At 42.2% G+C, this 26,180-nt stretch overlaps 1 protein-coding gene across 1 annotated transcript in view; it reads left to right on the top strand.

The window, feature by feature from the left end:
* ADGRG2 (adhesion G protein-coupled receptor G2) overlaps positions 1–26,180 on the top strand; it is a 69,312-nt gene that overhangs the window by 40,199 nt on the left and 2,933 nt on the right. Inside the window, exons 9-25 of the mRNA XM_029929620.1 lie at positions 599–638; positions 1,123–1,160; positions 2,364–2,458; positions 2,978–3,044; positions 7,613–8,001; positions 10,387–10,558; positions 10,760–10,916; positions 11,550–11,693; positions 12,527–12,649; positions 13,306–13,351; positions 13,465–13,568; positions 14,347–14,468; positions 15,812–16,080; positions 19,183–19,282; positions 20,057–20,340; positions 22,568–22,669; positions 24,338–24,490. Of these exons, the coding sequence (XP_029785480.1) occupies positions 599–638; positions 1,123–1,160; positions 2,364–2,458; positions 2,978–3,044; positions 7,613–8,001; positions 10,387–10,558; positions 10,760–10,916; positions 11,550–11,693; positions 12,527–12,649; positions 13,306–13,351; positions 13,465–13,568; positions 14,347–14,468; positions 15,812–16,080; positions 19,183–19,282; positions 20,057–20,340; positions 22,568–22,669; positions 24,338–24,490 (2,405 nt within the window). The remainder of the gene's footprint in view (positions 1–598; positions 639–1,122; positions 1,161–2,363; positions 2,459–2,977; positions 3,045–7,612; positions 8,002–10,386; positions 10,559–10,759; positions 10,917–11,549; positions 11,694–12,526; positions 12,650–13,305; positions 13,352–13,464; positions 13,569–14,346; positions 14,469–15,811; positions 16,081–19,182; positions 19,283–20,056; positions 20,341–22,567; positions 22,670–24,337; positions 24,491–26,180) is intronic.

Genomic DNA, 26,180 nt, shown 5'->3' with positions numbered 1-26,180 from the left:
TGACTTGTTCAGAGTACCAAAAGATGTTCTCAGTACCTAAGTTATCCTAACTTCCCATGAAGCTCTTGCACACTGAGGAAATAAACGTGTTGTTGAGTGGGATGGCAGGAGAGGAAGGAGAGAAATTCTGGAAGAGGAGTGGAAAGGAGGGGAAGGAAGTGCTGGAGAGTGCTAGAGGGCCGGAGGGGGCAGGTGGAGAGGGAACAAGGGAGACATGAGGGAAGAAATGAGAGGTGCAAATGAGAGGTGTGGTAGCAGGGGCCCCTGATGAGTGGTGGATCCCTTTCAGAAATTTGCCCTTGGGCCAGTTCTTTCCTTCTGCCAGAGGAAGCTGCCTAATGAGTAACAAGATTGTTCAACAATAATTTATATCTTGCTGGTGGCTAGAACTTCTACAGCTTCTGTCAGGTCTGTTTCCCTTGTCATAGAAGTAATTAATTTTCCTCACATAGAAATCTCTCATTATACCCAGTGTTGCTTCAAAGTGAACGCTGCAAGCAATAAATACCATAGGCTTAATTTAATTGCTAAAAATCTAACTTGTTTTGAATTTCACATCACCAGTGATCTTCTTCATGTCATTTTCTCTCATTAACAGACGATCAGAACTAAACAAAACCCTGCAAACCTTAAGTGAGGTAATCATAGTACATCCTATACCTTGTTTGTAATTACTGTTATATGTGGGGGAAAGCATGGAGTTTTGCATTCCTGAGGAGAAATGTATTCAAACTTTCACAAATTTGTCATGTAAAAAAGACTAAGTAGACTAGCTCCATTACTCTGGAAGGTCAGAACTGGACACAACTGATGGATGTTACAAGGGGGTAGATTTTCCTTCCTGGAAAACCAAAAATTTCTTAAAATGAGGGCTCCAGAATGAGCTCCCTTGTGTGGCAGTGAGTTCTCTGACAGTAGAAGTGTGCAGACAGAGCCTTTATGCCCTGAATAGCTTTCATGATACATCAGGAATCTGATAGGAATGTGAACTGGACGGTCCTTAGGCGTTATTGTGTTTCTAAGATTCTGTGATGCTGTGATTAGTCCAGGGTTGTTTTGTCTGACATTCTCAATTGTCAAAGTAACATATATATATATTGTTTGTTTGTTTGTTTGTTTCAGACTTATTTCATAGTGTGTGCTACAGCAGAGGCCCAAAGGTCAGTCATTTTTAATACTTATATACCTATTATTTCTCTACTCGTGAGAAAGTATTGAGGAGTCTTAGGTTGCAAATTTACATGTGTTCCTCTAAAATAAATACATATTAATGATATTTTGAATATATGTTTTTATTCTTGAAACACTCATCCCTCTGTCACATCCATCTTCCCATTTCATTATGAATCACAGAGGGGTGAGTAGTATTGGACCATTTGCTTCTGGTTCTGTGACGCTAAGGGTCATCAGTGTCCTTAGCCCCAAGGGTCACCATATAACCAAGAAATGGCTCTCAGCGGTCCAGTCTAGTGAAGCCCAGACAGAGAAGGAACATAATATGGTGCTTGGGAGAAGGAGAGAGAGACGGAAGGAAAAGATGGGAAAGAAAGAGAAAAGAAATTAAAAAGTGTGTGCCTGGATGAATATGAAATTGCCTGGGAGTTATTTGACGTCGCACAGATGATCATTTTAAAGTGTGTCCATTGATGGTCTTGGCTGCATAAGCGAATGACTTCTATAGGTCAGTAATCTCACTATCTGAATCCTGAGCATTCTGTGAGAGAAAAAGTCCTAGAAAATGCCAGCTTCTGCTCATCAAGCTATTCATTGGTACAAATAATGGCAATTCTTCCATGAAATTGTAGACTGAATCTCTATGCACTATACATACTTAGTTCATTTCATTTATCACTTTTGATTATTTGCAACATTAGCACTTTTTTCATGTAAACCAAGACTGAAGTTTTAAAAAAGTGATAATATCTTAAATTGCCAGTTATTTGATTCTAGATTGAATTGCCAGAGAGATTTTGGATTTAAGAGACCTTGATGTTCATCTAGGCTGGTATGTGATAGGGCTCTCATGATGGAAATTCAAATGCCTACAGATACTCAGCAAGTAGCCAGCTGAGGTTAAGACTAGATGTTAAGATGCTGGTCTTTGATAGTTCATAGTTCCAACAGGCAGAGTGAAGCAGCACTGTGTGCGGTCAGAGGGTCTCTGGTTCGCAACCTTTGTGAATGTAAACCTCGATCAGTGTCTCATGATAGAGAGTCGTGGGTGTTCACAAGCTTATTGGCTGATGTTGCAAGTTAGCGTCAGTGCCTCCTTTTCTCACTCTCAAGTTTGAAAAAGCATTTACAAATATGTAAGTATGTTTCCAATTTAATAACATTCTGATTATTTATATTTCTTTTTAAAGCACATTAAATTGCACGTTCACAATAAAAATGAATAAAACAATGAACATATGTGCTGTAATGTTGGCTTTGGAAAGAGTAAAGATTCGACCGATGGGTAAGTTATCTGTCTTTATTGCTGTATTTGTTTTCATGTGACTCTGATGTGTTCTACATAAAACTGAAAATATAATCAATACATTTAAACATGCCTCTTGGGCAGTATTTAGAGAGCTCTAAAAGGTGGGTTTTCCTGCTTTCTCAATAAAGTTTCAGTCTGCCGTATTTGACAACATGATAGATCAAACCCTACCGAGAGAAGGGGACTTCTCTTTGGAAGTGTTTGGTTGATTGCTGCCGGGATAAATTTACTTCCAAATTCTTGGAAGCTGCTGAAGAGCCACTGATATTGCAGGTGTATAACTGCCCCTGAATTAGTCACTCAGCAACTATTTCTGAGCACCTGCTATGTATGGATCATTGTCAATATAATGGTATCTAGTTTATTTTCTCATGTTTTAGACAAATGCTCTTTAAAATGTCAGTGTAGGAATCCTAATACTTGATGGTCTGAACTTCTATCTTGCCTTGTTCTTGACCATGTATTTTCTTCTGCCTTTCCCGTTGCCTCGTCCAGAGCAGTGCTGCTGTGCCGTTCGGACACCCTGCCCTTCCTCCCCGGAGGAGTTAGAAAAGCTGCAGTGGTATGTAGTAAACGTGCTGAGCCCTTTCCTAAAAGTAATAGTAAGAATACTAATCACAACAACGACAATATTTAATCACCATGCTGGCTAAGGAAGTTTGAAATATTGACAGTGAAGAAGGGCTTTCAGTTTTAGGCAAAATGCAGTTTTCTGTCGTATCAAGTTTCCATTTGGACCATTACCTTGAAACAATGGTTTGCAATCTTGGTTGCAAGTTAAAATCACCAGGGGAGCATTACAAATATTCTGACCCCCCCCCCCAAACCTCACCAACTGAATGTTGCCAGTGTGGTCATTTAGAAAGAGTGTCTCAGTGTTATTTTCAATCTGCACTTCTCTTATGACAACTGGCTGAACGCTTTTCATCTATTTGGGGGTCATTTCTGTATCTTTCTTGTTAATTGTGTGTTTATGTCTTTTTCCACTTTTTCTACTAGATATTTAATTCTTTTTTAAGAGTCCTTTATATATTGAGTACATGAATATCGTTTGTGGTATGTGTTGCAAGTATTTTCTTCTAGTTTGTCAGTTATCTTTCAACTTTGTTTTATGTTTTTGTCAAGCCAATTACATTTTTTTTAATGTAGCTAAATTTACCAGTATTTTCTTTTATTGCCTGTGGATTTGGAGTCTTAGTTAGAAAGACTGTATGCCCAAGTTACAGGGGAATTCATCCTTGAATTTTTCTAGTATTTATATTAAGGTATCATTTTTTTTAACCTTAAATCCACTTGGAGTTTATTCTTGTGTGTGGTGGGAAGAATGGATCTTATTTAATCTTTTCCAAACCATGTAGCCAGTGATCCTGTGCCCATTTATTAAAAAGTCTTTTTCTCAGTGATGTGAGAGGCCCTTTTGGTAATATGCCAAATGTTGATAGCTATTTGGTCCCGATTCCAGACGTTAGATGTTAACATTGGGGGAAGCTGTGTTAGGGGATATGGAACTGTGTTGTTTTTGCAATTTTTCTGTAAGCCTAGAATTAATTCCATTAAACCTTTTTTTGAAAATCTTTATTTCCAGTCTGTCACCCTCAGCAATTCTGATTTAATTGGTCTGGGACACAGCCTAAGCATTAAGGTTTTTAAAAGCCCTCTTGGTGATTCTAATGTGCAACCAATGTTGAGAATCACTGCCTTAAATTCACCACATCAATGGAGGGAAACTGAGAGTCACATGCTCCAAAATAGCAGATGACCCCAAAGTCATGGACGATGTGATCACAAGTGTATAGAAATATGCGTAGGAAAAACTCGGGAGTGAATGAAAGAAAATACTGACAGGGGTTCCCAGTGATTGGCCTACCTACTGTCATTATGGGCAATATTTTGTTTACTTTCCCTTTTTCTTTCATTGCAGCATTTTCTATACTTTATTACAATCAGGTAAAATTTGTGTTTGAACAAAAGGACATTCATTTTTCAAAGTAAAGCTTCTTATATGGGGACAGAAGGCTACCTATAGCCTTTCTGCCCTGTGTGGGCCATATTCCTGAGATATATTAAACATTGGACCTCGAGGAATAGCTGAAGGACTTTAGGATTCATAGCATTTTCTGTTATAAAAAGTAAATAATATTTAAGTTTTAGGCCTTACATGCCCCATTAAGCTGGAGGGTTGAAGCCCATTTGGGAGATGGAATTTCTAGAAGTATTAGATTAGATGAAGATATCATAGCTCTTTTGAGGCAGTCCCACAGACCTCTGATGGCTGCCTATTCAAAGAGCTGTTAGAAAAAAGAAGCCAAACACAGAAAAGCAGGCAGAGCATGAACTCAGTGTCTGGCTAGGGCTCTGTCATCAACTAGCTGTGTATCCAGCTGTTGCTTCTTTATAAATAGAAATAAGTCTCGGGTTCCTCCTTTGTAAAATGAGGAAGTAAGTCCTATCAGCACTTCCCAAATGTTACTGTGTGTATCAGTCACAGAGGGTCTTGTTAACGCTTGGATCCAGCAGGTCTGGGAATGGCCCGAGATTCTGTATTTCTGGTGCTGTACCCAGATGAAGCCAGCGCTGTTGGTTCAGGGACCCCACTTCGAGGAGTGGAGTTTTAATAACACCAATGCCTGCCTCCCACCCTCAGAAATGGTGATGTCATTGGTCTGGGGTGTAGCCCAGGCTTCTGTACTTCTCAAAATTCCTGGGTGGGGTGATTCTAATATGCAGCCAAATGTGAGAACCACTGGGCTAGAATTAAGTGATGGCTCAGGGTCTTTCTGATACATTGGTTCCTAAGGTTGGCTGCACATTGCAAACACCTTGGGCCCTTTGAAACCTACTGATGTGTCAAAGCGGTCTTCTTGGGTGCTGGAAATACTGTGTTTTGATCTGGGTGGTGGTGATGTAGGTGTGTACATATATAAAAATTCTTCGAGCTCTAAATGTAAGGTGAGTACACTCTACTGTAGGTAGGCTGCACCTCAGTGAAGAAGCATATTAAAATGAATATGGATACCTGTTCCCACCCCAGAGATTCCAGTTCAGTTGGGCTGGGGAAGGAGCCCCAGCACTGGTGCTGAAGCACTCTGAGGTTTTTCTCATGCATAGTTGGCATTGCCCACCACTGTCCTGCCACTCCCTGTGTGCCTCTCCCAGCGGACGGAGGGCTCTGAATAGCAGGGGTGCTGGGAGGATTAGACAGAGGGTGGCCTCTTTGTGATGGAGCCCATGAGTGGGAACCCTATGCTTGGGGGTTTGGTTGCCACAGACCCCCAGATATAAGAGGGGAATTTGATTTACACTTCGCAGAGCACCTTTGCCATAGCCCAAGGAGTTGCTGCAGTATCAATTCAGAGAACAGAGTCTCAGACAAGTTGGGTCGATCGCCTACGAGAGTGATGAGAGGGCCTCAGCCAAGGCTTCTCAGTTCATCGCCTTTCTGAGTGTCCGGCACCCCCTTGTTCACACTGCCATCCTGAACTTCAGGCTGTGTAGAGAGGCCTCCACTGGGGCTGTGGCCACACTCACTGAGCCGGCATTTCTCTATTGGGTGTGACTTGCCTCAGGTGCCTCAACCTAATATTCCTTCTTCCTCTCACCCAACAGAAGCTCTAAGAACGTCTAGTTGGTGCTCTTAAGTCATCAGCTAAAACTGGATCCTAGGTTTCCCTGGGTAATAGTTTGTTACCCCCTCTGTTTGCTCTTCCTCCCACCCCAAGACTGGGGGGAAGGTCTTCTCAACCTTCCATGCCATGAAACTATATATGGGCCTGGGATTCTCACCCCCACGCCAGGACCAATGAAAAAACACACTGAGGAATAGGCCCCAGAAATCACTCTTTTTAAAAAGTCCTCTGGGTTGTTCTCACACACAGCCTAGGTTGAAAACCACTGGGCTAAAGCAACATGGAGGGCATAGCTGATTTACAAGCTGGGTACCCTTATGGCCCCAGCTTCATTTTTTTTCATTCAACAAACATTTCCTGCTCACTGCCTATGTGCCAGTTAGACTATGTGCCAGTTAGCACCATGCCAGGCTATAGCAGTATAAAATTGATTCAGACAGATTCCTATGTTCATCGGTTTCACAAAAGCTTATGTGTTATTAACCTCACCTCAAGATTTTCTTGGGACAAAATTCAGTAAGTCGAAGAAACAAATGGCACTGTGATTTGCCTATCCTAGCCAATATCACACTGCATATGAGTGAGCTAAATTTGAGGTTTCCTGGAAAGGAACGGCTCACTTGTGATTCACTAAGAGTAGTATGAGAATTTGCTGAAATAAATTCCATTGTCCAAATCAATAATGATTTTTCCACATTTTTCTAATAATGGATCAATAGCGAGAAGATTGTAGTTGTAATTGACCAAATTATGTACTTCACGAAAACTACAGGAAAAATTTGAAGAACATTTTATTGGTATTGATAAATTTAGAGCTGATTTTCAATTTATGCCATGCCCTTTTGTACCACATGTTAATACTGGGTTGATACAAGAGTCTGAATCTGTTAAGGACACACATAGTCTTGAAATGGACATGCTTTCGCTTCAAAGTCAAATCAATTGTTCTAAAAATGATGAGCCAGTGTTGTCAATGTGGATTGGAACACCAAAGGAAAATGATATTTTGGCATTTAAGTTTTTAGAAAACTTTTCAGTATGTTAGGAACAGATTGGGGGTACGATTCTACTTTTTGGAGAATACATTTTTGTAAAACCTGAAAACCATAAAAGACAGATTCCTAATATATGAAAACCACAGTTGGGTAAGAGCATTTAACAGCTCCCCAGGAGCACATAGAAGTGTTACAAGATGTCTTCAACTGAGTGATAAGGCACAAGAGCCCGAGAGCACGGGTGAGTGAGTGAGCCAGAACTGGGAATTCATAAAAGAGCATCATCCCTCCTGGCTAATTCCTCTCCCGGGGAGGAAGTGGTAGAAGTGGGTAGGGGTAGGGGCCCAGTGGCAAGGGCACAGAAGGTGTGCAGTGGCAGAGGCTGGATGTGGCAGGTCGCTGATGGAGCCAGGTCACGGGGCTAGTGTTGGATGATGGCCAGAGGAGGAGATGAGCCTCTCTAAAACTCATTTGTGTCTCACGTGCGTCTCTCTGATTCTTTCCTTTAGTGACCTGCAGGATCCTGTCGTGTGTCTTGCTGGTCATCCAGACGGCCCACCATTTTCTTCCAACAATTCCATGCCAGTTGCTCCTCAGGCCACCATTCCATCCCAGGTCTCCAGTGCCTTCTCTTCTGCTGAACCTCTGAATCATCCACGTGTAACCCAGCACCCTGCCTCTCCGACACAAGTGACTCCCCTTCCTTCTCCCCAGCCTACAGCTCTCAGTGCTTCCAGCCCTGCCATTGATATGCCCCCCAAATCTGGAACTGTCTCTTCCCCTGTGCCCCAAACTGATCTATCCCACACCCTGCCACCTGTGACATCCTCACTTTCCTCTCCCACCACGTCTGTCCCTGAAAGTGTCATCACGACCAGCACGCCTCCTGACAAGACAGGTAGGTATGAGGAGTCGAGCTGTTGCTACGTTCGTTACAATCTGGCAGATGCCAGCCTGCCAAATCAAGATACTGTAACAAGACCACATTGAACCTTTCTTTTTACGATGTCTGCTTGGTGTTGAGAGCTTCCCTGTGGGCTTTCACGGAACATAGAAATGGCTGAGTTTGATTGTTTTGACCAAGAGAGAAGAGAAATAGGTCTAAGGCAAATAGGTCTTAAGCGTACTTTATCGGGATGACTTATTTTACAGATTCCTTTCTCCTATGAAAGGTTGTTAGGTCACTGTTTTCAACATTCCAAAGAGAAAACTCTTGAACTATTAAATTCGGTCATTCTATTTAGAAAGATAACGAAAGAAAAACTTTGCATTCTTGAAAATCAGTCACAGAGCGACAGTTGTGGCACTGAACCCAGGTTGCCGTGAGGAGGGGACAAACAATCCCAGCCGTGAGTCTGTAGGCGCCCCCTCGGGCAGTGTGATTTGGGAGAAGCCATTTAGCTCCTCCTGACGCTTGAAGATGGAAATGATCACACTCGTTGCACTAGGTTTGGGATGACGGTTTACATGAAATGCCCTGGAAACTGCAGAGGGCTCCCCATACACAAAGTAGGCTTAGGGGTAAAGACATAAAGGCAAGAGCGAAAGATGCCAGGGAGAATTCTGGATGCTCAATTGGTTCAATGCTGATTGGTTCAATTCAGTGAGTAAGAAGCAGACCGTCCTCTAGATTTTGGGAGAGCAGGAGGCAAAACCAAGTTCTTGGTGACATGAGATTGGAGCAGAGCTGGTGGTCTCCGCCTCCTCCTCCACAGCACCAGTGTCCTGGGAGATCCGAAGCTTCTGCCAGATCTGCCAAGGGACTTTCTATTTCTTTGAATTTGCACTGCTCTCAATTTGTTTTCATAAATATGACAATTTTAGGCCAAAGTATAAAATCACCAGGGCTTCACTTAAGTTAGTTAGCCTGGGCCTAAAATGCCCACCTTTGCAAAGCTTTCCCCAGGGACCATTACAATCAACCTAACCGGCTTCCCGGGAAGGTCAGCAACGTGGCTGGCTGTGCCTGTGCTCCTGGGGGCGGGGACTGGGGTTTCAGCCAGTGAGGCAACAGAAGCCAAGTGACAAACATATAAAAGATGTGTTGGGAATTACCTGGTAGCTAAGAAATAGATAGGACGTGACAGTCCCACAAGAAAGGAGTAACGAAGTTCCCTGAGCTCACTGACTGCAGCTGCACTCAGGAACAGCTCAATGGAAGCCTGGGGGCATTTTCCAAGTCTGGAGTGAAGTAAAAAGAACAGAATGAGGAGTTGATACACTCTGTTTATAACAATGTGTTGTAACACCTGGATGGAGATATGGAGGGAATATGCAAAATAAGAAATAGGATGATAGGTGGTGGAATTAAGAGACGTTTTCATTGCTAGGCAGGTTTGTATCATTGTTGCCCAATTAAAAACACGATTAAAAACAACTTACAGCTGGTTGTCCAGCTACTAATTTCATAATAATCTTTTTCGCAAAAAGAGCTTCTAGTTATCCATGTAAAATCCTGTACACATGATAGAAATTAAAAACAAGTATATTTATACTTCTACAAATATACACTAAATACATTGATGTGCTTTTATATTTTGTTCAGTTAGGTTTTTTTTTAAATTTTATTTTTAGTTAATCTCTACATCCAGTGTGGGGCTTGAACTCACAAACCCCAAATCAAGAGTCATATGCTCCACCGACTGAACCAGCCAGGCACCCGAGTTACTTTTCTTGAAGGATAATTTACATACAGTAAAATCGACCCAGATCTATGGATAGATGAAATTGTCATGGTTCCATGAGGTTGGATTAAGCACCCAACAGCCACACAACCACCTTCCCCAAAGTTCCCTCATGTCCCTTTATAGGACCCTTTATAGTCCACTCCTATCTCCTACCCCCAGTCCCCCACCACCATTGATCTGTTTTGTTTTTCCTATACTTTCAATTTTTCTAAAATGTCTTAGGAAGAGAATCATACAATATGTAGCCTGTTGAGTCTGGCTTCTTTCCACTAACATGATACCTTGGAGAACTGGAAATCCATCCATGCTGTTGCAAGTAGCTTCTATCTTCTAATTACCGAATAATTGTCCATTATATGGATGGATCACAGTTTACCCATTCTTCACTTGACAGACACTGAGTTGTTTCCAGTTTGGGACTATTGGGGAAAAGGCCCCTATAAACATTCACGAACAAGTCTTCTTAAGATATGTTTTCATTTCCCTGGGGCAAATAGCTAGGCGTATGTTTGCCAGGTCATAGAGTTTGTGTGTGTTTCTTTATTAGTGATTTTCTCTGTTATGTGTTGATAAAATGAATGGGCTCTCAGTTACAGAAATTGTTGACAACAGCAGCAGCAGTGATTCTGATCTTGAGAACCAGGTGTCCCAGATGGAGAAGGCTCTGTCCTTGGGCAGCTTGGCGCCTAACCTCGCAGGAGAGATGATAAACCACGTCAGCAAACTCCTTCATTCCCCACCTGCCTTGCTGGCGCCTGTGGCCCAAAGGTATGACTTCGAGACCTGATGTGGTCCTAGAGGAGACCCTCTAACTGCGAGAATACTTCTTATCAGGATTAAGTAGAGCTTAGTATTTGTCTCCAACAGAAGAGGTTCATAATGACTTGTTGAATTGCTACTGCATGTTCTGCTTAGAATGGGGAAGACAGAATGGGAGTGCTGAATTTGAACTACCACTTATCTTTGCAGATTGCTAAAAATAGTGGATGACATTGGCTTACAGCTGAATTTTTCAACCAAGACCATAACTCTAACCTCCCCTTCTTTGGCTCTGGCCGTGATCAGAGTGAATGCTAGTAATTTCGATACAACTACCTTTGCTGCCCAAGACCGTGCAAATCTTCAGGTACATTCTAATCAATTGTGGACAAACCTTTGCTTGTATACGAAGCAAACTCCTTCATTCCCCACCTGCCTTGCTGGCGCCTGTGGCCCAAAGGTATGACTTCGAGACCTGATGTGGTCCTAGAGGAGACCCTCTAACTGCAAGAATACTTCTTATCAGGATTAAGTAGAGCTTAGTATTTGTCTCCAACTGTGGTCTCTGTGACAGAGGCAATTACTGGTTAGAGTCAGGGGTGGTACTCAAAATATTTAACATCTAGAACAGTGAGGTACCACAGAATCAGAAAAAGGACGTTGGTTTTACTGGAGCACGATCTCAGAGGTCTTTGTGCCCAGTGTCAACCCTTGAGCAGCTAGATTGGGAGTTTTGCAGGGGGGGTAGTGTTGCTGAGGTGGGGTGAGGTGTTCACTTTCTGGTCGTTTCTGTGTATCCTTTCCTGCTCTGAGGCCTCATCGCCCTACTACCCATCCTCTCTAATTTCATAGCAATCAGAGAACCGAGAACAGCCAGTCTTACAGAGGCCCCACAAATACATGCCTTTACAGGATCCTCCGTCTTAATTAGTTCTTGTGTTTTCTGCCTCTTCATTATACTAGCCCCAGGCATTTTTGGTATGGTTTACTTGATTTTCAGGTTTCTCTGGAACCTCAGGCTCCTGAGAACAGTATCGGCATTATTACTCTGCCTTCCTCACTGATGAGTAGTTTACCAGCTAATGACGTGGAGCTGGCTTCCAGGGTTCAGTTCAACTTCTTTGAAACGCCTGCCCTGTTTCAGGTAAAGTTCGTGCCAGCTGCTTTTGGTTTAGGTTTTATTTTGGAATGCAGCAGTTTCATTTCTTTTAGTCCTCACACATTCTTACATCTCCTATCAGTCAAATGAACAACTCAAAGCTGCTGTGTATTTGTAAGCAGGACCTAGTGATATTGGTAATGATAAATATCAATAACTGACACTCACATGTCACATTTACCAATTGCCAAGCACTACACTGAGCACTTAGATAGGTTCACTCTAATCCTCTCAACAACTCTGTGAGAAGGAACTATTAAGTTATTATCCCAATTTTACAGATGAGGACATGGAAACACCGAGAGGTTAACTTGCTCAAGAACACACAGTTTAAGTGGCTTAATGTTTTATTTCCTATACAATTCATGAGGGCCCCGTTGTGTCAGTCTGTGAAACTTCGTATTTAGAGTATTGTAGAGTGGAACCACCTGGGTATTTTTTTAAGTTTATTTATTTTGAGAGAGAGAGAAAGAGAGCAAGCACGCCTGCACATACAAGCAGGAGGGGGGGGGAGAGAGAGAATCCCAGGCAGGCTCTGCACTGTCAGTGCAGAGCCCAACATGGGGCTTGATCCCACAAACCATGAGATCATGACTTGAGTTGAAACCAAGAGTCGGAAGCTTAACCCACTGAGCCACCAAGATGCCCCAAACAAGCTCTTTCTAAGGTCACATTACTTCGTGACCCTCAATTTCTCACCTAGGTTGTAAAACAAACATTGTGGACTACGTGGTCTTTAGAGTCTCTTCCAGCTCTAAAATTCTCTGATGATGTTTCATTTTTACCCTTGCCATCTTGTTGATTCTTTGGTGTGCTAGGACCCTGCCCTGGAGAACCTTTCTCTGATCAGCTACGTCATATCGTCCAGTGTTGGAAACCTGACGGTCAAGAACTTGACAAGAAATGTGACAGTTACATTAAAGCACATCAATCCGAGCCAGGTGGGAGAGGCCCGTCTGGTCTGTTCATTGACCGGATACACTTGTGCAAGCCGTATCTGTAAGAGGTGTTGGGACAAAAGGAGACCCAGCAGGACCTCAAACTCAGTCAAACAGTGTGGAAGACTAGAATCACATAGCCGCTCTGATGGGTCTTAGCATGCCTGATGACTTGCCACCGAATTTCCAAGATAGAGCGGTGCCAAAGCTAGCTATTATCAATTGCCCAATTTTAGTGCATTTAGATCTCGGGCTACAGGTCTGATTCTCGCCTCCAAAGAGAAAACATTTCTTATGTCAGGTCAGATTGAGCATTATCGGTAGCCTTACGAGTCAAAGTGTGGTCTGCAGACCTGTACCATCAGCATCACCTGAGAGCTCGCTAGAAATGCCGACTCTTAGGCCTCACTCTGGCCCCCTGAATCAGAATGTGCATTTTAGCAAGGCCTCAAGGTGATTTCTATGTACAGTTGCTGAGTTTAAGAAGTACTGACCTATATGAGACCCACTTGCTTCTGGGGACTAGAATAAAATTAGAATTCTCCAAAAATCAAGAATGAAATACTGAAATTTTAAAAATTCATAATTTTTTTCTGATTGCTTTTCAGTTTTTTTCAGTCCAGTAAACCACTTATTTGTCATTTATCTTTCTGCTGCAGGATGACCTAACAGTGAGATGTGTATTTTGGGACTTGGGCAGAAATGGTAGGTTCCAGTCATAACTTTTTCAGTGGGCAGGGGCAGAGGGAGGAAGAGAGGGGCAATCATTGGTGTCACGACCTTGCCGATAGGACAGATACTCTTCCCAATGCCGACAGGTGGCAGAGGAGGCTGGTCACCCGAAGGCTGCTCTGTTAAAGACAGGAGAGCCAATGAAACCGTCTGTACCTGCAGCCACCTTACAAGCTTTGGCGTCCTGCTGGTAATAACCCCACATTATCTGGCTTTTGATTCTGGGTCTGAGGGGCAGCTGGGCATCATGCCATCATGTCTAATGTGATGGATGACTTTGATCAGCAGATATGACATTGTGGCAAAGTTAGGGACTAATGAAATTACTCTTCCAATAAGCAAATGCAGTTGAAAGAAAACACGTGAACATGGAAGTATTTTTTCCAGCCAATTTTATACATAAGTTTTCCTTTTTTGAATAGCGAGGACTAGGGAATTCAGATAAAAATGGGTAAGAAACATTGTGTAGTTTGCATTGCACTTTTAAGAATTTTCATAAAACAGTTTGACATAAATTATCTTCTGTATTCTCTCCAACATCCCTGCAAGATAGGTGGAATGGGTGTTTCTATCGTCATTGTAAGAAGTTAGAAATAAGACTCATTTGTTCGGCGACTGTCCACAGTCATAGAACTAAGAAAGAGTCTGAAGCCATATTCAAGTCTTTGGCTCCTAGCCCAGTGCTTTTCCAGCCCATCATAATGAACTGATCAAGTGTATGGGCTTTGGAGTCAGACCAGAATTTGGATCCTGCCTCCTCCATTTCATAGTTATATGACCTTGGGCCAATTATTTAACCTCTCTGGGGCTCAGTTTCATTAGTTTTACCTGATGATAATAATTGTGTCTCTGTTGTAGATTTGTTGAATGAACTATGGATGGATACGTAGAATACTGAATAACTATAAATCATAGCTCTTTTACTTATTTAAAATATTTGGTCTTGAAAGCAGTATTTTATTTTCCAGGACCTATCTCGAACATCCTTGCCACCCACTCAGATGATGACTCTGACGTTTATCACATATACTGGTTGTGGGCTTTCATCGATTTTTCTGTCAGTTACTCTTATAACCTACTTAGCCTTTGAGTGAGTATCCAGCCTGGAAACTTGGATTATAAGACACAGTACTGCCCTCCATTGCCAAAATGTATTAATTAAGTGTGCTCCTTGGCCCTCCTCATCCTGTATACTGTCTAGTAGTGCCACCCATATGCAAAACGTAATGGGACTTTTTGGTTAACATACTCACTTCCTTCTACTAGTCTGTGTACTTGCTGAAGGCAGAGGTGTGTGTTAATCATCTTCGTACCCTAGAATGATGCCGCGTAGCTAGCCGATGTTACGTGTGATGTGACAGACAAATGTAGACCTTGAGACCTAAGAGCTTATACTCTGATATAGACCTTAGCTTCGTGTACAGCATAAGAGCTATGGTTAATTTATTAAATTTCAAACTTACACGGAACAAACACAAAAGAGGGAAAACATGAGCAGGTGCGAGGATGAAGAAGAATAAAAGGTATAAAGTCTCACTGAAAAATACAGATATTCCACAAGTGTAGTTTGTAAGTCAAAGCAAGAATGATATTCCACATAATAGCATCTCCTTCCTGGCTCACCTAAAGGGTCCCTTCGGTCACTTTGGGGAGGAGTGGGGTTTCTCAACAAATTCTGTTGGAAAAAAAGAAAATGTGCACTTTTTTCACATTAACTGAACTAAACAGTATGTACATTCTGGGATTTAGATTTGGGACAGTGATCAGTAAATGCACAAATTTACTTTCAGTGCCAAGCTTTGGGTCCAGCTGTGACTCCACATCTTCTAGTGCACCTTTGGAAATATGATTAATGAGGCTAAATTACCATAAGGCCAGCCATTACTCAGAATGATTTCACCAGGTCTAATTTCACACACATAGATGTGTACATGTCATCAGTTAGCTATAATTTCCTATGCCTGTTTCATTTAGCTATAGTTTAAACTCTTCTTTCCATGTTCTCATTTTAACTAATGACATAAGATAATAGGGGAGCCTGGCTACATTGTGAAGATCTGAGCATAGGAGCCTATTGTATGAGATGCGGCAGCAGTGCTTCTAGAAATAGTTTTGGAGAAATGAGGGTGGGTGTTCGGTAGATTCCACTACAAGTTATTTAAAAGGATGGGTCAACAGTCAGCATGTAAAAGGTCCCACAGAAATATAAATACAAATTTTCCATATTGTTACAACTGAGGATATTCTACTTTGATTTTGTTGTTGTTGTTGTTGTTATGGTTGTTGATGTTAATGCCTGCCCCTCCCACACACACAGAGAAGAAATGTATGCATTTAGACGTTGACCAAAGAATAAACATAAATTTCTTAGATATGTTCACATAAGGGCTATCAGAATGCTATGCTAATTCTTTCCTTGTCCTTTCCATTTAGAAAGATTCGGAGGGACTACCCTTCCAGAATCCTCCTCCAGCTGTGTGCAGCCTTGCTCCTGCTGAACCTTGTGTTTCTCTTGGACTCGTGGATTGCTCTGTATAACATGAGAGGCCTCTGCATCTCAGTGGCTGTGTTTCTACACTATTTTCTCTTGGTCTCATTCACATGGATGGGTCTGGAAGCATTCCATATGTACCTGGCCCTTGTGAAAGTGTTTAATACTTACATCCAAAAATACATCCTCAAATTCTGCGTTGTTGGTTGGGGTACGTATAATTTTGCTCTCATGTTGCCTGGGCTTTCTCTGCGTTTTCTTCAGTATTTTGATTTTTCATCAGGTCGAGACAGTGATAAAGCAGGTCACCCTTGGCAGGTTTCTAAAACAGTTTTAGTGTCCTTATACATCACACTGCCCAAAGGGTAACCTTGTGCAGTTTCTTTCTAGAACACCTGTATATTACCCTGGATTGGGAACATAAAACTCTTTGAGGGTAGGGCAATGAATCCTCTCTGTATCTCTAGTAACTAGAATTATAGCTGGCACACAGAAGGTGCTCCATACATTGAAGAGGTGAGCTTAGTGATATGAGGCCCAGCTCTCCGTCGCCCACCTCCCAGCTAGCCCCACTCTGTTCTGTGTGTCCCAGATGTTATACACATGTGTGACACTATACTCAGAAGAGCAGAATGAGATGAACGTACAGGTAAAACCTGATGTAACTTCACTGCCACCCTGACACAGTTTTCAGATCATGGCACCTATTGGTGGATCACAAAGTCTTAGACGTGGCATGTATCTTACAGGTTCCTTCATTCAACTCTGCACCAAATGTAGGAGCCTCCTCAATGTGACTTATGCTTGACTAAAGATAATCTAACCTCTGCTTGAACGCTTCTCTTATTAGGGAGCTTGTTATCTTTGTTAAAAAAAAAATTCAACTGACTACATTAAAAAAATTTTTTTTATTATTTATTATTGAGAGAGAGAGGCCAACAGAGGGTGAGTAGGGGTGGGTGAGGGGCAGAGAGACAGGGAGACACAAAATCCGAAGCAGGCTCCAGGCTCTGAGCTGTCAGCACAGAGCCTGATGCAGGGCTCGAACTCACGAACTGTGAGATCATGACCTGAGCCAAAGTTAGATGCTTAACCAACTGAGCCACCCAGGTGCCCCTCAACCGACATTTAAAAAAAATCTTAGCTGCTCTATTCAGTTATTCATGAATTGGCAGCATCCAATCTAGCAGATAGAAAGGAACTGTACAAAATGAGAGACTTCTATAGACAGAAGGAAACAGGAAGAAGCAAGTTATGCGAGGCAAAAAAGCAGGCTGGTTATTACAAGGTTATTCTCCTTTAGGGGATAACAGAAGAGTCTATCATGCAAATTACCTAACTAGTGCTGATAACCTGATTCCTGATTGACTGGTTTAAGATTGCATTTCTGGAAGACCTGAAATTGTAATTAAGTCAAGTCTCTGTTTCTGACCTGGGGCTTAGCATAAGTGACTCAATTATAGGCCCATTGTCTTGTTGTTAATACCTTACAAGGCAGCCAATAACCATTTTCTAAAGCCCTACAGCTCCGCTTTGCCATTAAGTTCCCTTGGCTTTCCGGTGGCACCCAGCGGTCTTGCTGTCTATGGCAGAAAAATAATAAGCTAACACCTCTCTACCAAATAGCCCTGTAGATAATCCTCAGGTAATATATAACATTATGAAAAATGCCCTACTTTTCAGTGTATTTTCACACAAGTAACCCCATGAAAGACAAGTCAGTGAGGTTAGCATGAAGCCGTTATTACCAACATCAGGTGAAGAAACCAGCTCCAAGTGATGGCATGATTTACGCAATCCACACAGCTTGACAACAGCCCAGCCAGGCTCCCTGATTCTTTATGCGTGTCCCTTCCACTGAATTAGAGCCACCATCCTGCCCAGACTCCTTCCTACTTTTTAGGCTAAATATTCCTTCAGATATCCCCTACACAACAGTACCACAGACCATTTACTGCCCTTGTACCCCCACCCGTCATTCTGTCTTTGTCAAGAATAACAGAACACCTTTCCAGAAAGATAAGTTACTTCTTCCCAGAAAAACAAGTCCCTGTTTCTGGATCCTATCTTTGTGGAACACCAAAAAGTCACATTCAGGGTCCTGGACCAACTCAACAACCCCAGTATTTATTTTTAGGAAAGTGTCTCATTTAGGAAGCCATCACACGTCAGTGTCTCTGTAAGGTACAAACATAAAAGAATTAAATGAAATACTATGTTAGATTGCACCAGGCACCCCAACCTGTGAGGAGGAATTGTTTTTTATTTACCAGAGCATTGAGATTGGATGTCAGGTCGGTCTGTGTGCAGAGTGTGTGATGTTCGCGGGGACTGGAGTGAGAGGTGATGGGATGGGGGATGAGAAGGATTCCTTCCCAGCCGAATGCCATTTTAAGCCGGGAAGAGCTGTCTCCTCGTGCTTTCTCTTTGTGGCAGTGCCAGCAGGCCTTTGAGAGAGCCAGCTCTGCTCCTCAGTCCAACAATGGGTTCCAGATGATCAACTGAGGATTTAGGACTCATAATAAAAGATTTCCCAGTGGGGCACCTGCATGGCTCAGTTGGTTAAGCGACCAATTTCGGTTCAGGTCATGATGTCACGGTTCATGAGTTTGAGCCCCGCGTCGGGCTCTGTGCTGACAGCTAGCTCAGAGCCTGGAGCCTGTTTCAGATTCTGTGACTCCCTCTTTCTCTGCCCCTCCTCTGTTTGCATGCTGTCTCTCAAAAATAAATAAATATTAAAAACATTAAAAAAAAAAGATCTGCCAGGAGTTGCTGGTAACTCTGATATGTTGATTGTTTGGTTTACATTTTGGAGTCCTGCCACCTGAGCCTCAAAATTACATTCCAGATGTTTGTAAGGTAAGGGAATCTCTAGCTGCTGTTGGCGACGAAAAATGTCAGGAGAAAACAATTTCTCCCACACAGCCCAGTGAGCAGGAATGGAGAAGTCTCTGGCCTTGGCAGTTATTCAGGATCCCAGCTACTGCAGACTCTGCCTCAAGACAGGACTTCCAAAGTTGCCCTGAATTTGGGAGAAAAGAGAGTAGAGGATTTCACAGGAAGTTTTTATGGGGCAGGCCTATAGGTGGACCAAATCTTCATATCCCGTTGACCAAGACCTAGTTACGTGGCCACACATGCCTAGCTCAAAGCAGGCTGGGAGATGTGCACTGTGCCAGGGAGGAAAAGAAACTAGGTTTGGTGAACAGCTCACCAGTCTGGTACTGGACAAAAATGACACATGCTCTCTAGTCTTTCTTCTCACCACCCTGGGTGTTAGAACTCCGAGTGACTGATGTTTCCCGTCTTCCAGGGGTACCAGCTGTGGTTGTGATCATCGTCCTGGCTATATCTCCAAATAACTATGGCCTTGGATCATACGGGAAATTCCCTAATGGCTCCCCAGATGACTTGTGAGTATGAAGCCCCTGAAGGAATGTGAAGTGAACTTGAAAAACAGAATTCTCCAAGAAAGTGAAGGATCTAGTCAGCGTCTCGACTCTGATGCTCATTCTAATAAAATCATATAACATTTATAGCAGCCTTTACAGCTATGTCTGTAGTGAGATAAGCTAGTTGGAAATGCCATGCTACTACTTTACTACTTACGTATTAAAAAAACAAATTGGTGGGGCACCTGGGTGGCTAAGCTGGTTGAGCCTCTGACTCTTGATTTCAGCTCGGGTCATGATCCGAGGGTTGTGGGATCGAGCCCCATATTGGGCTTCACATTGAGCGTGGAGCCTGCTTGAGATTCTCTTTCCCTCTTTCTCTCTCCCTGTCCCTGTCCCCCTCTCTCCTTCCTGCTCATGGTCGCTTGCTTTCTCTAAAAAAAAAAGTATTTTGAAAATAACTTTCTAGGCCTCTGATACGTATGAAATACCTGCTATGTTATATTAGTAAAGACTCGTGGAATAGTTACTGGTATTTAAAGGGGGTAAAATCCTGAATGTTTTCAAAGAATATCTTTTAAATACTTTTAATAACCAAGTGTCCTAAAATAGACTGTTAGATTTTTTTTTTCCCTAGAGTTTTAAGTGATTGTTGGAGAAGAGTGGTTTTATCGTTTTTTTCTCAGACTTTTAGGAAGTGTTTCAGTAAAATGATAGAGATTCATTGTATCATCTTGAGCTGTACTGCAGCACTGTATGTAATACGTTCCCCATTGTTTTCCCCCCAAATTCCAGCTGCTGGATCAACAACAATGCTGTATTCTATGTTACAGTTGTGGGATATTTCTGTGTGATATTTTTGCTGAACATCAGCATGTTCATAGTGGTCCTGGTTCAGCTCTGTCGTATTAAAAAGAAGAAACAACTGGGAGCCCAGCGAAAAACCAGTATTCAGGATCTGAGGAGCGTTGCCGGCCTTACATTTTTACTGGGCATTACTTGGGGTTTTGCCTTCTTTGCCTGGGGACCAGTCAATGTCACTTTCATGTATCTCTTTGCCATCTTTAACACCCTACAAGGTAAGCTCTATGGCACTAAATATGCATGAAAGATCCCAGTTGAGCTTAAAACTATCTAAAAGAGCATCTGCAATGTGGCTTATTTCATAGCTTAAGGCTGATTTGCTGGAAAACAGATCTTTGACAAGGTAGGGGGCTTTGAGATCCTTGGAAGAAAGGCGTTCACTAAATTCAGGAATGGGTACTTTTTTCCTTCTTAACCAGATTGTCTCCTCGGAAGCAACATACTGAGGGGAACCTGCCAGGAACTCTTTCTGGGAATCACTCTTTCTTCACTTGTTTCCTTGCCTTTTTTAAAAAATCTTTTGATCGAGATAGAACTTGCGTACAGAAGAGCGCACATACCGTAAATGTCCCTGTGACATTTATGCCACTCCAGCCTTCTAGGTCTGTGTTTGATTCGCAAGCAATGATAAATGTGAAGTCAACAGACAGACCCAAGTGACCGCAGCCTGGCCCAGTGGCTGATCCTGAGAAGTGGGCCACTCCCGCAGGACGGGGCAGGTTCCCAGCGTCTCCTTGGCAGAGTTCCCTGGCAGCGTTCCGTTTGTTACGGAAACCCCACTGCAGCCATTTTGGTGCCCATCAGGTTATGTTGTTTAGAAAAGCAAAATTACTATCTCTTTTAGATCAAGTCTTATAAAAGACTTGTCAGATGTAATTAATTTTTAATGGAAGTACTTTGGCATTAAAAGCTAAGCAGCCTAATAGGTTTACATTACAATAACGATAATTCGTGTCTCTTGGTTTCCTTTTATTCCAAATCCTCTGTTGGGATGCCTTTTGATTGCATTCTCATCCGCTCGTTTTCATCTTTTCCTGTTGCTTTTTAGCCTCCATAGTGTCCTCCTGTAGTTCTGTCAGGCAGTAGATCATTTTGCTGGTTTTCCAAGAAATCCCAACCCATGATTGACTTCAAATGCCTAATTTGGCTTTCCGGTCTGATTTGGAGGAAGCCACTTAATATGCTTGTGGGTTACATCCAGTTGTTAATTTTGACTTACAGTGTACCAGCTCCTGAACTGGTACATCCAGGTGTTCCACTACATGGTGGTAAACAGGACAGCCTCATTTGCCATCATGGCATATGCTGAAAGAGAAAAAAATATGCCCAAATCGCACTAAGCACAAACATGAAAACAAGGTACTTATCCTCAGAAAATTAAGGTAGAAACCTGCCTCTTTGTCTTCATTTCCCCAGAATGTCTCCTCATTGGAATGGGAATGGATGAAAGGAATGTATTGTTTCCTTTCTGAAAAGGAACTAATGCCTAATTCACAGGGGTTTGGGGTTGATTAAAGGAGAGATGTGTGTAGGTTCTGATTTGGGACTTAGGTAGGCCCGTTTTGGTCTCTCCCATACAGGCTGTTTCGCTCCTTAGGCAGCCAAGGGTAGCCGCTCAGGGTGGCAAATAAACAAAGGTGCGCGGTAGTCAAGATCTCAGTCTTTAGGATGGGCGTGTCTACCCTACTGGAAGCAAACCTGATATTTAAAAGGAAGATTTTAAAGTAGATCGATTGGGGCTTCAGGAGAGGGAGAATTCAGAATATGTCCATTCCTTCAGCAAATATTTATTGGTGAAAGCCTGGAGGACTGGTAGCAGCAGAGGGCCCTTGCCTGTATGACCAGGAAGAAGGCTGGCAGGAGGCAGAGCCTGAGCACCTCTCCAGGTCTGTAGCGTTGCTCTCTTGGCGGCCAGGTCGCCAGTGAACAGTTTTCCTTGAGCAGATTAGAGAGAGGCTGGAAGGCAGACAAGGACAGCACCACAGGGTACCACGCTGGGACTCAGCCGTGGGCTAGAGAAATTGAGTCAGGGATTTGAGACAGACAAGGATGTGGCACTTGACAGAACATGAAAATGGGTAAATATGGAAGGCTGGGGACGTAGGAGCCTAGGTGTGAGCTGGCATCTGAGTGAATGGGTGGGTTGTACTTCCAAAGATAGGGAAGGCCAAGGACAGGGTGTGATAGGAGGGACAGTTTAATTTTGGAAATGCAGAGTTGTTGTGGCTTTTGTAAGTTTTTTTTAAATTATTATTTTACAAAGAGAGTCCCTTCAGGGTACCTTTCAATAGCAAACTTTCTCAGGAGTTTGGACTTTCTTTTCCCGATTCACGAAATTTCACTTTGCCTATAGCTACCAAATATTTTATCTTTCGTGCAAAGGAAGCTCATGACATTTAGGTCCTAGTCTGGAATTATGTTACCTTTTTTTTTACTCCATAGGATTTTTCATATTCATCTTTTACTGTGTAGCGAAAGAGAACATCAGAAAGCAATGGAGGCGGTCTCTTTGTTGTGGAAAGTTACGGCTGGCTGAAAATTCTGGTAAACATTTACCTTTTTCTCTTCTTAAATCCTGAGGATAAGATAGAAGTTAAGATCTATCAAGCAATCAATGCCAAAAGGCCATGTGAGCTGGAAATCAATGAACAGGTCCCAATTGTGAACATTAGGGAATAAAACGTAGTGAATTAAAAAATTATTGCTCCTCATGTACCCCAATGTTCATAGCAGCACTGTCAACACTAGCCAAAACATGGAAAGAGCCTAAATGTCCATCACCTGATGAATGAATCAAGAGGATATGGTATATATATATATACAATGGAGTACTATATGGCAATGAGAAAGAATGACATATGGCCACTTGTAGCAATGTGGATGGACCTCGAGGGTGTCCTCCTAAGCGAAATAAGTCAGGCGGAGAAGGACAGATACCATATGTTTGCACTCATAGGTCTAACAGGAGAACAGGAGAAACCTAATGGAGGACCAGGGGGAGGGGAAGAGGGAAAGAGAGTTGGGGAGAGAGAGGGACGCAAAACTTAAGAGACTATTGAATACTGAAAACGAACAGAGGGTTGAAGGAGAAGGGGAGGGGGGAAAAGAGGTGGTGGTGATGGAGGAGGGCACTTGTGGGGAAGAGCACTGGGTGTTGTATGGAAACCAATTTGACAATAAACTATTTTTAAAAAAATTGCTCCTGTCTGGAAACTTCCTGAGCAATAGAATTAATGGGCTTGTTGCTTCTTAAATGAAAGAAGAGTGAAATTTTTAGAATTTCCTTTTGAGCTCAGGCTTTCAGTTTACCCAAAGTAATTTTTAAAATTTACTTGCATAACTTGTTAAGTCTTAGCTCAACCTGGGACGTGAGAAGATGGGATAAATAGGTGGCGTGATTAAGTAGGGCGCTTGTGATGAGCACTGGGTAATGATGGAAGTGATGACTCAGTCTATTGTACCCCTGAAACTGACATTATATACACTGTAAATAAGAACATTCTAAAAATTCTATGGTTCTTTAATAAAGCATATTATTTTCTTGCAAAAAAAAAAATATCCTGGCTCAACCTTTTTACCCCAGGTCCCAGTGGTCAGTTGTTTAATTTGTTAGTGGGCTGGACTTTGTGTACAAGCTTTAGCATGCCTTTGGTTATTTTGAAGTTACCTGAAGGTATGCTCTGCTGTGTTGTAGAGCAAATTGCTCATTTTCAAGAAAATAAGAAAAACAAAGTATTGTTTGAAAACATAAATTCCTTTATAGGAATAGCACCCATGAACGCAACCTTTGCAGTATCGCAAAGACCTGGTGGCATGAGATCCGCACTCAGAAAATGGCAGTATAGTTCATTCGGTTCTTCTGAACCATGTAAGAGCCATCAGGCTTCACAACACAGTTGTCTTGTGCTCTTGCAAAGACGGTCCTGGGCTCTGGACTACTGCCCAATTCACGGGGTACTTACACAATCAAATCAGCATGGCCTTTAGTCCAAGAGAATATAGGTTGCTTTTAACCAGGTAGTCATTTAAAGGATAGATGTATATAGTCTTGAACGAAAATACATTTTATCATACATTTGTGAAATGTGTGACTTCTTTGCAAGAAGGGAAGTGAGATCAGTTGCTAGGACAGGTTTTACTGCAATGATTTGACTCTTGCATTTGAGCTTCACCATTCCCCCTGGTTTTTCTGAAATGTTTATTCTGCTATAGACTGGAATAAAACTGCTACTAATGGTTTAAAGAAGCAGACTGTAAACCAAGGAGTGTCCAGCTCTTCAAATTCCTTACAGTCAAACAGTAACTCCACATACTCCACCACGCTGCTGGTGAATAGCGATTGCTTAGGCCTTGTGAGCGGGAATGGTATGTATGTCTCAAAGCAGTATTTGTCAAGCTAGTGTTTGTTTTCTTAAAGTAGTTTTATCCTTTAATGACATTTTTGCTCAGCTCAGAGCAAAATTACATAGGACCAGTGGATCAAAATGTGGTTCCGTTATAGAAGAGAAAGTTTGTTAATCCAGACTTACTCATTTTAGAGCAAATACCAAAACCTTTATTTTTTAAGAGTCAGTTTTTCATGATGGGACTTGATGACAATCCAAAAATTTCAATGTTGCAAACTCTGATTCACATACTGCAAGCAGTACCAAAAATTGTTGATAAGACCACATTGATTTATTAGTATATCTAGAATCATACATACATATCTTCAACACTTTCAGACTTTCCTATTTTCTGCTTGTCATGTTTGTTCATTCTTTTCCACAGTGTGGATGAATTGTGACCGGTACTGGTGACCATGTATTTGACTGATACATGAACAGAGTATTGTTGCTGCATCTTATACTAATTCAGACATTTCTAGCTGAAATTTCCATTACATTTTCTCTCTTTCATACTATTGGGCTGTTCATTACTTTAAAAGCTTATGTATTTTTATCTTTTTTGGCTTAATACATCTTTTGCGTTTTTATAAAAACTTACATTTCTGCTGGTATACTTTCTCCTTCCCTGGAGATTCTGCCTTTATTCATCATTTTCAGATACTAGTTATTTTCACGATGAATTCAAATAAGTTTGTGAGAAGGCTTATATACCATATAGTTTTCCAACCCTCCAAATATGGGAGGTCCTGCTGGTTTATATAGAATTCAAAAATATGATAGCATGCCTCTCTATCAAGGTTTCTCAACCTTGACCCGTTGGCATTTGGAGCTCGGTAACTGTTGTTGGGGGAGGGAGCTGTCCTGTGCAATTGGGGATGTTTAGCAGCATGCTAGTTTCCACCCACCAGATCCCAGTAGCACCCACCTACTCACTCCTGGTTGTGACAACCTAAAATGTCTTCAGACATTCCGAAATGTCCCCACCCCAGAGGGGTAAAATCACACCCCGCCCACCCTTCACTGGGAACTATTGCTGTAGAAGATGAGAAACAGCTACCCCATGGCCTTAGCTCCTTGCTGTGCTCTATATACCAGGGTGAGAACTCTGGCTTCTGGGCCAAATGGCTGTATAAGGAATGACTCAATGTAGGTAAACAGCATGGGCAGTAGTGATCAGGGCTGGTTAATGAGTTAGCATGAGAAAGCAAGTTCAAAGCAGAGAAATCAGAGATATGAGGTAAGCCATCACGAATCCTCAGAATCACAACATATCAGTAAAGCCTATTGGCTTGGACAAAAATGTTCAGAGGTCTTAAGCCAGATTTTTCCATATTCTCGAAACAACTCAGAGATGAAGCCTCATTTGCCTCGCCTATTTTGCCATCCTTTGGGGAATCATATTTGACTGAAGTGACACATTTTGCACAGCTGTTTGACATGGTTGATTTGAGACAGCTGTTTTTGATGGCTGCCAGTGAAGGTGGGGGTACATTTTGGGTCATCTGAATGACCAGATTTTTTTTTAACGTTTATTTAATTTTGACAGAGAGAGAGCACGAGAGAGTGCGTGAGTGGGAGAGGGTCAGAGAGAGGGAGACACAAAATTGGAAGCAGGTTCCAGGCTCTGAGCCGTCAACACAGAGCCTGACTCAGGCCTTGAATCCACT

The sequence above is a fragment of the Suricata suricatta genome, chromosome X (assembly GCF_006229205.1).
Source record: "Suricata suricatta isolate VVHF042 chromosome X, meerkat_22Aug2017_6uvM2_HiC, whole genome shotgun sequence".
Classification (NCBI taxonomy): domain Eukaryota; kingdom Metazoa; phylum Chordata; class Mammalia; order Carnivora; family Herpestidae; genus Suricata; species Suricata suricatta.
This window is presented reverse-complemented; position numbering and strand designations above follow the sequence as displayed.